The 13,135-nt window shown below is 38.1% G+C and overlaps 1 protein-coding gene across 28 annotated transcripts in view; it reads right to left on the minus strand.

Annotated features, from left to right (window-relative positions):
• The window catches only part of LRRFIP2 (LRR binding FLII interacting protein 2), a 106,744-nt gene that overhangs the window by 59,437 nt on the left and 34,172 nt on the right, over window positions 1-13,135 (minus strand). For 18 of the 28 annotated variants that reach the window (XM_004759376.3, XM_004759373.3, XM_004759370.3 and 15 more), the window contains 4 exons: window positions 6,941-7,027; window positions 5,633-5,683; window positions 384-440; window positions 241-285 (listed from right to left, as the gene is read on the minus strand). In XM_004759376.3, the coding sequence (XP_004759433.1) occupies window positions 241-285; window positions 384-440; window positions 5,633-5,683; window positions 6,941-7,027 (240 nt within the window). The remainder of the gene's footprint in view (window positions 1-240; window positions 286-383; window positions 441-5,632; window positions 5,684-6,940; window positions 7,028-13,135) is intronic. The other 10 variants (XM_004759386.3, XM_045089106.1, XM_045089104.1 and 7 more) reach the window with 3 other exon arrangements.

The raw sequence follows: 13,135 nt of genomic DNA on the forward strand, positions 1-13,135 counted from the left end.
ATAGTAATACATATGTTAATAGTTTAAAATATTCATGATTTTAGAATTGATTTATATTGATTATAGCAATGATTTAAGAGAAAGATCACTTTCCAATAAAAGGACTTTGCCAATATTTCCTCTCTTTTTTTTTAAAGGCAAAGGAATATGAACACTGTCAGATTGTTCAGGCAATAATGCTGCAGAAAGCTCACACATATAAGCTTTGCTATCATGGTGCAAACAACTTAAAATACCAACCCTGTGACTGCCAAGACTTCGAATGGACAATGCATCCTCAACTCCCTGATAAGAACAAAAACAAACATGGCATAAGTTTGCAGGTAACTGCATTAAGTTAATGAGGGGCAAGTATAGGGGCAAGTTCATTGGTTATTACAAACCAGATAAGGTTGATGATGACTGGACCGGTGGGAATACCTGGCCCTTTCTGAATCTTCCTGGGAAAGAAGAAAATACATGGAGAATTAATCACTGAACACAGGGCTATCAGAACAACTGTGAAAACAGCAATCGGTTAGGAGCACAGCAGCACCTTCCTTATAGCAAGCAGGTATGGACAACTCAGCTTCTGAAGCTGGGTCTCGGACAGCCACATGCTTCAGGTGGAAAGAAATTAGCAATAATTATAATCTTGTGTATGTGTGCCTGACCACTTCTAAATTGTAATCTATAAATGACCAGGAAAGCTCAATATACCAAAATAAAAATAAGCAAGTATACTTAACAAACAGAAACTGAGTTCAGCATTAAAAGTAAAGCTTTATTTTTTTTTCACTGTGAATGTGCATTTATGCAAAGTAAGAAGAAATGTTTATTACAAAAATAGTTTCAGGACTTAAAAAAAAATTGGGTCATAATTTTGTGCTCACTACAAAAGAATTTTTTTGTTCTCTTGCACCCCTCTACCTGGAAAATAAAAGAATAACTAAATAAAATACCGGTGCTGTGTTGTTAATATGAAAAACTACTTATAAATAGAACAAACTATGTAAATCATTTAGAGTTGGTAAAGTTATTTCAAGAGCTATGCCTCATGAAGACGGTAAAAAAAAGGCGGGGCGGACAAAAACAAAAATCAAATGATGACCACAGCCTAACAGTTGACCATATTAAATGCAACTGTAAACTTTTCCACAGTCAGCTATCAGCAATGGAGCATTAAGTTCTGTCTGTGGGATCCAATGACTAGTTCCTACAATCTAACCAACTGCAACAGTAAGGAACTTCTGATTTTTCAGAATTTCAAAGTCCAAAGTGTTAAAGTAATTTGCACTGACAGAATCTACACCCAACTGTCCAGCTGGGTTCCTAGCTAATCAATGCTGTCTTTTCCAAAAGGAATCAATACCTAAACACCAGGTGGCACTACAGCATGATCACTACACAGGTGGAAGAAACAGATGTGGTCATGTCCAAGCATCCATTTCAAATTACAGAGTAATTCCACAGAAACACTACAACCTAATGCCTTAGTTTTGGTCATGATCTTTTGGCATCCTTCAAAAACACTCCTGGTTGTCATCTGCTGTGTGCACTGATGCATGTGATCAAATGTTCAGAAGTCTGTTTATAAGCACCAATATGATTCAGTGATACAGTATCCAACAGTGTTCTGAACTTTAGGAGTTCATCAGTGATTTACAATTTTGTTATATAACAAACACAGGTAATCTACAAGAAGCCAAGCAAATTTCTTTCTTTTCCCCATCAGGTTATATACCACAAAAGTTTTGAGAGCATGTGCATAAACCTATCCCAGTACATAGGACAGAACTGGTCGTAACCAGTTCTAGGCTAATTAGCTTTACAGAGCCCTGTGCTATTCACACAGCCTAATTCTACACACCCCTTCCCAGTCTTATTTGGGGTACTAGAGCAAGATACATTGTTTAATGTTCAATCTTTCCTATACCCTTTTTTTTTTCATTCCACCTACCACGCAAGGGCACTTGTTAAAAAATCAACCTCTAAAAACCAAAGTTCATTAAAGATGCAGCAAAGACAGATGAATTCATATTTATTTTCAATTACGTTACTTATAAAAATAATTCTTAATAAAAATACCTTAAATAACTTATTTTTTTGCCCCATTTGGAAAAACTGGCCAAAAAAGACCTTAGAAGACTCCATAGAGGCCACTTAATGTGAACTGCAAGAATATAGTTTATTCCAGTTATAAACTACACCTTAAACCAGCACTGTCCACCAGAACTTTCTGAGACAAAGTGAAAATGTTCTGTTTGTGCTGTCTAATACGGTAACCAATGGCCCCATGTGGCTACTGACCCCCCTGAAATGCTAGAAGTGCAACTGAGGACTTAAATTTTTAATTTTAATCTATTTAAATCTAAACGTAATTACCCACATATGGCTGATGGCTACTATACAAACAGTAAGGCGAGCTCAAAGCAAATGTTCATTATACCAAAAAACCGCAAAGCACATATTTTACTAAGAGGCTGCCATGTTGCACCACTCTTATATAAAAAGGCAGGCATTTAGATACTTGTGAATTACTGTCCCTACCTTGACTACTTCTGCACAGTGACAAACATGAGAGAAAGAGAAGGAAAAAGACCCTAGAACTATTTTTAAGAGCTAGAAAGGTCCCAAGAGATTATACAGTATGATCCTTTCATTTTAAAGTAAAGAAAATTGCAGCACAAAAAGATTAAGTAGGAATTCACAAAGACATAAAGCTGGGACCAGCATTCAAATCCTCTGACTCCCTAGGCCACCAAACCATAAAGAGACCATCCTACCCAGGCTAAATCTACACTATGACATAACAAGAACATGAAGACAACGGCCAGGTAGTCTGGGTTTTACTCAAAGATTCCTCCTTCTCTGGAAGAACAAGCAACTTCATTTCCCAGGTATTCTAGAGTAGTATTTTAAATGGCCAATTGGCTTTTCCTGAATTAACAGCACCAGGGCCAAGAGAAAGAAAAAAATTCGGCAACCGTGTTTCCAGGTACCAACTACAAGGCTGACTATCCTTCTCTTCCACAGTCTGGGAAACAATCCATTTTCATTGTCCTGGAAGTTAGCAGTAGTATAAAGGATCCAAAGCAGAAAAAAAAAATCAGAACAATGCCTTAAAAAACGGATGTATAGGGGCGCCTGGGTGGCTCAGTCCGTTAAACATCTGCCTTTGGCTCAGGTCATGATCCCAGGGTCCTGGGATCAAGTCCCACATCGGGCTCCCAGCTCAGTGGGGAGCCTGCTTCTCCTTCTCCCACTTCTCCTGCTTGTGTTCTGTCTGTCAAATAAATAAATAAAATCATTTTTTTTAATGGATGTATATTTATTCAAGGTTTTCTGGAAAATTGTTTTGATACCTCTAAATTCATGGCAATGAAACGTAATCTGCTTTTAAAAATTCACTCCATGTGGAGATGTAGCGATTTCATTGAAATAAAGAAGACCACAGCCCATTGAAGGCACCTGGCCCTGTTCTCTGTCAACAAGTAAGATTTAAGTCAAGGCTGGAGCCATTCTCTCAGTTTCAAATTCAGAAACCTCAGAAATTGCACATTCTCCTCCAGGTCACTAACACGCTGCTGATGGAGACGCTCGGTTTAAAAACAGAAACACTGGCCTCACTAGGACTATCTGGAGGCCTACAAAGACTTGGGCCCTTTCATCTTGGTCCTCTCACCTTCCAACCCTCTAGCAGGTACGGCGGGCTCTCCGACCTTGGAATTTTGGCTCTGCCAATGACTGAGCAAGTTGTTGACTCCATCCATTCTTAATCACCTTATCTGTAAAACGGAGATGGCGGTCCCTATCTTATAAAATGGAGACATATGTAAAAAGCCCTGGCACGGTTCTGGCATATAGACCCTCATTGTTACTTCATTCCTGAGTCTCATGCCATGGCTTTTCCTCTTCACATCCCCCAACATCCCACCTCTACACCCAGAAAGTGTGAAAATTAGGAGAAATTTTTAACATGGGTATATTTTTCCTTCTAATAACTGACAATCCCATTATTTGTATGAGTTATTTTATTATAAATTTACTGTTCTTTATATCTTATATTGTGATTATAACATGCCAACTTCTACTATAGGCTCTTAAAATGCAGCCAGAGAGACAGATAAGCTGAAAAGGAAAAGGAAAAATTAGTTTGAAAGGAGTAAAAGCAAGTGTCGAAGGGGTTAAGTGATAATTATTGCCATCTGAAACTAAACCCCATCCATATTCTCTGTGAGTCGAAGTTATCACTCAGGACTTGAGTTAATACCATCTGCATTCTAAGCCTCCAAACCGAAAATGTTCCCCTTCATGAAAATCTAGTGCATTCACTTCCTGAACTACATATATTTCACAGAGATAAAAACTATGTTTTTATCTTCATGGTCTTGGAATAGAAGAATCAAACATGAGACTTTCAATATAGGCTTTTCTTCTTAGTGTTTTGGTGTGTTCTAAGATAATAAAATCTCAGGCAATTTAATTTTAGAACTACGATACATAATTTTTAAAAATTAAACTAATATTTCCATGGAAACTTTACAAGCAAAAGTGATTTCTTTTATTCACAAAAAATGTTCTTAATGAATCAACAGTAAGATAAACCAGTTTCATGCAGAAGACACTTGAAATAAAACCAATTAGGCTAGCTTTAGTAACAAGAAAGGACAGATTCTACTCTAAAGTAACAAACACATTCATGAGGAATCACTTAATTGTAAGTAACCAAACATTGTCTTTCTCTCCTTTCTAAAATATTACAATGAGAAGTATGATAAAGTTTTAAATCTGTAGGTGAATACAGTCATAAATATTTTTTATAGCCATAAATATTTTAATTCTGGTTGTCCTTCAAAATGCTGCTGTAGAAAGAATTTGGTTATAAAAATTTGTTTAACAACCATTAGTGGTTCCTAGCCCTTTAAGGGATCACAGACTCCCTTGAGAATCTGGTGTTCACTTAAAAATATACATATATTCAAAAGTCTGCATGAGATTTTAGGCTTCTTGCTCCATCTCCCGTGCCTGTTCACATTGATGAAGAAACTCTGTAATAGGAGACAATTGGGGAAATTACCAACGTAGAAAAAAGTTCAAATTTAGGAAGGATTCCCAATAACTAATATTTTACTGGTTCATGATTTGCTCTTGTAGCTAAAAATCTGGTAGTGGTGGTAGAAGATTCAAAAAGGAACTGAGAGAAGTGAAAAAACATAAGAGTAATTTTCACATGAAATTAAAGAATGACTTGGGTCATCTTTCAATGAGGACGTTTCTGCCTAGTTTTTGTTTTGTTTTTTTTTTAAGACAGGAAGAAAGGAGAGGGAAGGAGGGAGGAGGGAGTGAAGGAGAGAAGGAAAGGAGAGGAGGACAAATTTGAGGAAGACAAGAACAAACTCAGAGAAAGAAAACACATTCATTTACTCAATCTTTCTTGGTCAAGAGCAGTCATGACAGAAGCGTGAGGCTGTGGACTACAGCAGAAAATGGACACATTTGGTCCACTACAGACAGAAGAGACACTCTCTGACCTTTAGGTTCAAACATGCCAAACACTCCTACTTGGCAAACTATTAGTCAATGTTTTACTTCAAGATTGCATTACTGCAGCAACTGATCACAACATGCAGGGCAGGCAATCCTGGCCTACCAGCCACTTCTGAATCTGTCCCCATTTCCGATCAAAGGAATAATGAGAGTGCTACAAATGCAAAAGTTTCATCAGCTGAAGTTTCCAACATACTGCATGTCTGAAAAGTCTTAGATTAATCCTATAAATTTGCCCTGAGACCAGTGATCTTTAGCTTAATGTAAGTTGCACATTCAAGAGACAGAAAATTACTAAGCTAAATATGTTCCACAATGAAGAAATATATGGCTCTCTGCAGTTTAAAGGAAATGGAACTTTTACTTAGCAACAATCTCCTTATAATTTTAGGAGTGTAAGAACTGCATTTAGTATTTGAAATCATATATGATGTCAAAAACAAAAATAGCAACATAGTATAAACTGGTTTTTGGTTTAGTTTTTTAGCTGTGAATAAAATCTATAAACACTTCTCTTTAACCCATTAGCAGAAGTCCACCACCAACATAAAAATAGTGTTTAATTAATATTTTAAATATTAATATTAAATATTTAAAGTTTAAATAATATTAGTAATATCCTGCAGGCTCTCCCCCTTCATGCCAAAATGGCATCAGAAATATTTTTTTTATGTGAATTTTCGGAGTCAGGCTGATGTCAGAAGGAAAGAGTTAAAAAAAAAGATTATTTGTTTCATTTTAAAGCAGCCCAATTTCTATAAACCTATTTTTTACTCTTCTTTCTGATGATAAAAGTGTACTGAAATTTATGAACTACAGAAAAGCATTAAGAAAGAAACAAAACTAATTAATTCCACCACTGACAAACCAAAACATTGACAGTAATCATTTTTTTCTAAGTAGTTTCTGACCCTATATATGATACTACTTCCTACCAGTCTTCAAATTGTTGAGGTGGTTTTTTTTTTTAAATTTTCTTGCATGAATATCTTCTTCCATTATTAAATATACTTAAAAACTATAAGGCTAAATGACTTCACAGTGCTTTATTATGTAGATATCATAATATAATTAACCTAAACTCTAAGAGAGTTAGGACTATAGTAAATAAGTTCATCATCTCTAAGCTGACTTTAGCTACTATAAGTAAAGCATCTATCACACCATAACAACTTGCTACCATGTATAGTAAAAGCTGTTTATGTGTTTGCCCTATTGCACTTAATTTGCTGACACAGCAAATTGCTGACACAAATTTAATGGCTTATTAAAAAATACACATTAGGTTATACTATTCCCAGTTTTTCAAGAGGAATCAGATTTATTTCAGAAGGAAACTAGCCAACTATTAATTTATTTGAGACTAACACAAAATTAGGATCATACCCCCACCCCCACCCCCCCTGATTACCTCTTTTTGTTGTCGCTCCAGTTCTCTCATACGAATATCTCTCGCTTCTGCCCGGGCAGCCCGTTTTGCTGCCAGTCTCGCCTCTGCCTGAAATGCAATGTAAAGATTCAGCTTTATTTACAAACAACAACAACCTGCATACCAGCTGCGAGGGTAAGGAACAGATGGGACATAACTGTCCATAGCAGGTGGGAGGACAAGATACCCTCTTGATCAGCTGTGCAACTCCCTCAGTCAGCTCTTGTATACTCCCTTTCTTTGTTCTAGCCCAGCGTCTCTCCTGAAATCTGGGCCTTTATTTTTAACTGCTTGCCTTGATTCCACATGCAAAACATTTCACACAATTCATTATGTCTCTGCAAACTCGCTTCTTCCAAAATGTCTTTCTCTACCAACTCAATCATACAAATTAGAAACTTCAGAACCAGCCTCTATTTCATTTTGGACATTGCCACTATCCAGTCTCAGAGTACTGCCAATTCTCTATGGCTAGGTTTCTCTCACCCCCATGGCCATTATGCTGTTTCTGTTCCAGGAACTCTTCATATCTTTCTCCTTCTAAACTGGTATGCAAATCACATACTACCAAATTCACCACTTATAACTAGACAGTTTGGTGGTTTTCAGCACTATGGTCACAAGGTTACACAACTACCACTACCACCTAATTCCAAGATATGTTCCTCACCCCAAAAAGAAAGCCCATGCCCATTAATAGGCACTCCTCATTCCCCTTCCTCACACCTCCTGGAAACCACTAATCCTAATTTCTGTCTCTACAAATTTGCCCATTCTGGAAATTTCATATCAGTGAAATTATACAATAGGCGCACTTCATCTCTTGCTTGATTGAACACTACTTAAACTGCCTTCAAATCCATCTACCTGCCTCCAGAAGCTGCCCTATAATTCCCTTCTACAAGTTACAGGATTGCCATTCTGCCTTTCAAAACATGTTTCTGATTTTTACCATTAAGTAGTGTAAAACCCTCCATTGGCTCCCCATTACTTGCGGTTAAAGCAAAATTCCAAAGACTAGCACAAAGAGAAGAGAGAAGAAAAGCTCAAACAGAAATAAGGTTCCTCCCAGTCAGATCTCCCCCTGATTTCCCAGGACTTGATCCAGATAAACAGCAGCAGGCCACTTACTACCTCCATCCGGGACTTCACTGTGCTCCGTTAAGCCTCTCTTCAACTCAGGTAATGATCTCAGGGTCATGAGATAGAGCCCAGCATCGGGGGTCCACACTCAGCAGAGTCTGCTTAAGATTCTCTCTTTCCCTCTCGCTCTGCCCCTCCCTGTACCCACTAGAGTGCTCACTCTCTCTCTCAAAAAAATATTAAAAATATAAAACAAAACTACACTCTTCTGTCACCTCCACAATGTCCAAGTCTCAATCGATGTCTGCTAAATAAACAAACGAATTTCAGGCCATGGACTAAAGCATCGAGGAAATAAAACAAGGAAACAGCCAGATGTACCACATGAAATTAATGATTTCTTACAGTGGTTTCCTCTGTTCTCGGCCACATCCTAACTCTGATTCAGATCTCCCCCTGATAACTACAACAGCTGGTGTTATATTTATGCCCAAGTCTCATGTTAAGAGACTCAGTCAATGTTTGAAAGGGTCTACTGTGCAGAAGCAATTACATTTGGTGCTGAAAATACAGGGTAAGATGACATCTCTGCCCCAGAGAAGTCCTCAATCTAGTTGAGAGATACGGACCCACAACACTAAGGGAAGGAGCATGCGGGAGAGAGCAATTTGATTTCCCTGGCAAGGTCCCAGCAGGTTTCTAAGAGGAGGCAGCTTAAGGGTTAACACTTATTCAACCACCCCAATTTTGGCACTTTCCCAGTCTGCCTAGCTGGCCTTTTCGTATCAAAAGCCCTAAACATGTATCTGCCAACCTCAATCTCTAAACAATAACATGACCAGAGCAATGAATCTTCTCACATGAATTTTTCACTGGCTTTTATCTTTCAAAAAGCTGTTCATACCTTCTTTCCCCCTCTGACTACAGGTAGACAATGCTTTCTTACTAGAATTCTCATTTTATAGAAAAATACTTCAAGGCTAAGTTCAGCAGATAGCAAACACATTTTTAAATTACAAAGTATCATTTTTCTGGGGAAAATTTTTGAACTTTTTTTTAGTTTCAGCAAAGCTATAGCAACGTGTAGGGCTGTCATTTCCAGGATACTTTTAGCTTTGTACCTGTAGCCTTCTTTAGAAATGTACCGAGAATGCCCATTTCATCCTTCCAAGATAGATGACCAATTCTGTACATTCTATGCTAAAACAGCTCACCAGTTTTCTCTCACCTAACCTAAGTGATGATAATTGAAATCTACTCTCTGATTTCTTTCACAACAAAAGGAAAGGGAACCTGGCTGCTGTGTAACAGAAAGAACATGGCCTTCAGAGCCACAAAAATACCCTTTCCTTTGTTCCTTAGCCAACTTTATCCAAACTCAGATATGCCTTCCTTGGAGATGGTACTGAAGGCCACTAAACAAGCTTTAAAAAGGTAAACAGGATTTAAAAGTAGTTTATCTTAGTATTTTTTCTACATATTGCCAGATATCTGAAGCAGTACTGAGAGCAAGAGAGCAAAAAGCAAAAAATGATTCTAATCCAGCAGACGAAACATGTACTCTATAATTGTACCAATGCATTTTTTTAAAGATTTTCATTTCTTTGACAGAGAGAGACACAGTGAGAGAGGGAACACAAGCAGGGAGAGTGGGAGAGGAAAAAGCAGGCTTTCCTACCCAGCAGGGAGCCCAATGTGGGGCTCGATCCCAGAGCCCTGGGATCATGACCTGAGCCAAAGGCAGACATTTAACAACTGAACCACTCAGGCACCCCTACCAATGCATTTTAAAATAAATAATAGATACACAAAGTATACTTCTAGGTAGTAATACTAGCATTTTCCCCAGACACAACTGCGTGATTTCTACATATTCATTTTACACACACTCACAGATAAAAAATAAATGGTACATAAGAATAAAGGATCGCAAAAAATTAAGTTTAAAACAAAGTTGGCAAAAAAAAAAAAAGTTAAACAGAGAATCACCATTTTATCTGATAAGTCCATTTCTGGGTATATACACAAAAGAACTGAAAGTAAAGACTCAAACAGGTATCTGTATGCCAATGTTCAAAGCAGCCTTATCCATAATGGCCAAAAAGTACAAACAACCCAATGTCCATCAATGGATGAATAGATAAACAAAATGTGTTATATCTATACAGTAGAATATAATTCCAGGAGGGAAGGAAATTCTGACACATGTTAAAACATGGATGAATCTTGAAGACATTATGTTATGTGAAACAAGTCAAATGTGGAAGTACAAATATTATATGATTCTATGTATTTGAGGCACCTAGAATAATCAAATGGCATGGGCACAGGAGATTGAACAGTGGTTCCAAGGGGCTGGAGGGAAGGGAGAAATGGGGAATTTTCATCTAATGGATACACGATTTCAGACAGGATGATGATAAAGTTCCGAAGATGAAGAATAGTACCGGCGGCACAACAATGTAAATATACTCAATGCCACTGAATTGTATGCTTAAAGATTATTTAAATGGTAAATTATGTTGTTAAGATTTCATTTATTTATTTGACAGACAAAGATCACAAGCAGGCAGAGAAGCAGGCGGTCGGGGGGAAGCAGGCTCCCTGCCAAGGAGAGAGCCTGATGTGGGGCTCAATCCTAAGACCCTGATACAATGACCTGAGCCGATGCAGAGGCTTAACCCACTGAGCCACTCAGGCACCCCTAAAATGGTAAATTATGTTATGTATTTTCCCATACAAAAAAAGTCAAAGTTCGTATAAGGCATGAAATCAGAATTATTCAGGAGCCTAATTCATTTAAGTACTTGTAGAGTCTTTAAGCTGATATAACACAAACTTTTGAAATAAAGTTAATAGGAAAATTTAGGAACTGGAAATTCAGGTTCAGAAGTTACCTGTGAAATCAAGTAGGTCAATGGACTTGTTTCTAAAAATTTTTTCTCATCATTATGCTTTCAAATATTAGGCATATTAAGACTGATTAAAGGAAATACACAATCATATAAGAATAGAAATGTATTCTTCTTAGAACAGTGAAAATGATAACACAAAAAGTAAAGGTATAGGGACGCCTGGGTGGCTCAGTTGGTTGGGCAGCTGCCTTCGGCTCAGGTCATGATCCCAGTGTCCTGGGATCGAGTCCCACATCCGGCTCCTTGTGCAGCAGGGAGCCTGCTTCTCCCTCTGTCTCTGCTTGCCATTCTGTCTGCCTATGCTCGCTCTCTCTCCCTCTCTCTCTGACAAATAAATAAAATCTTAAAAAAAAAAAAAAGTACCCAAAGAACAAATAATCCAATCAAGAAATGGGCAGAGGACATTTCTGCAAAGAAGACATCCAGATGGCCAACAGACACATGAAAAAGTGCTCCATATCACTCGGCATCAGGGAAATACAAATCAAAACCACAATGAGATATCACCTCACACCAGTCAGAATAGCTAAAATAAACAAGTCAGGAAATGACAGATGCTGGCGAGGATGCGGAGAAAGGGGAACCCTCCTACACTGTTGGTGGGAATGCAAGCTGGTGCAGCCACTCTGGAAAACAGCATGGAGGTTCCTCAAAATGTTGAAGATAGAACTACCTTATGATCCAGCAATTGCACTTCTGGGTATTTACCCTAAAGATACAAACGTAGTGATCCAAAGGGGCACGTGCACCCAAATGTTTATAGCAGCAATGTCCACAATAGCCAAACTATGGAAAGAACCTAGATGTCCATCAACAGATGAATGGATCAAGAAGATGTGGTATATATACACAATGGAATACTATGCAGCCATCAAAAGAAATGAAATCTTGCCATTTGCGACAACATGGATGGAACTAGAGCGTATCATGCTTAGTGAAATAAGTCAAGCAGAGAAAGACAACTATCATATGATCTCCCTGATATGAGGAAGTGGTGATGCAACATGGGGGCTTAAGTGGGTAGGAGAAGAATCAATGAAACAAGATGGAATTGGGAGGGAGACAAACCATAAGTGACTCTTAATCTCACAAAACAAACCCCCCCTCCTGGCGGGAGGGGGGTTGGGAGAAGGGGGTGGGATTATGGACATTGGGGAGGGTATGTGCTTTGGTGAGTGCTGTGAAGTGTGTAAACCTGGTGATTCACAGACCTGTACCCCTGGGGATAAAAATATATGTTTATAAAAAATAAAAAATTTAAAAAAAAAGTAAAGATATATTTGAATAGAATTAAATCCATTATGGGGCAAATGGAAAAATAAAATAATAGCAAAAATCATGGGACTTGATCACCCCTGGAACAAACTGCTTTAGGTTATATTAATTCAGAAAACTAAATTTGTAGGCTGTTTGCTTTATAACTAATAATTAGCAATCGTACAATGATCAATAAAAAACAACTTCTAAGGGCACCTGGGTAGCCAGTCGGTTGGGCATTGGACTCTTAGTTTCAGCTAAGGTCATGATCTCAGGGTCCTGGGATTAAGCCCCCACACTGGGCTCCCCACTCACAGTGTAGTCTGCTTGAAAATTCTATCCCTCTATCCCACCCTCCACTTGCATGTTCACCTGTGCACACATACTCTCTCTCTCCCTCTCACTCTCAAATAAATAAATATTAAAAAAAAAATAGAAAAGAAAAGAAAAAGAACTTCGAAGGGAGGGCTGGGTGGCTCAGTTGGTTAAGCATATAACTCTAGATTTTTGGCTAAGGTCACGATCTCAGGGTCATGAGATTGAGCCCCGCAACCAGCTTCACACTGAGCTTGGGGCCTGCTTTAGATTTCCTCTTCCTCTCCCTCTGCACCTCCCCTCTTCATGCTTGCACACTCTATCACTCTCTCAAATAAAAAACTTTTTAAATTCTCTAGGAAGAACTTCTGGGAAAGCTGAGAACTAACCACATACTATGGTTTGAATACTTGTACATTAAAGGCTTTTCCTTTATATTGGGATTTTGTGTTATGCTCTTCTGGAATTTAAGAAAACAAAGTGGATTTGTAAGCTAAGATGGCAGTACATGGACCCTATGCTTGCCTATCCCTAGAACACAACTGGGTAACTACCAAATCATTCTAAACACCCATAAAATGGACCTGAGAACTGACAGAACAAACTG

Source organism: Mustela putorius, unplaced genomic scaffold (assembly GCF_011764305.1).
Source record: "Mustela putorius furo isolate JIRA1106 unplaced genomic scaffold, ASM1176430v1.1 tig00003834_pilon_pilon_pilon, whole genome shotgun sequence".
NCBI lineage: Eukaryota > Metazoa > Chordata > Mammalia > Carnivora > Mustelidae > Mustela > Mustela putorius.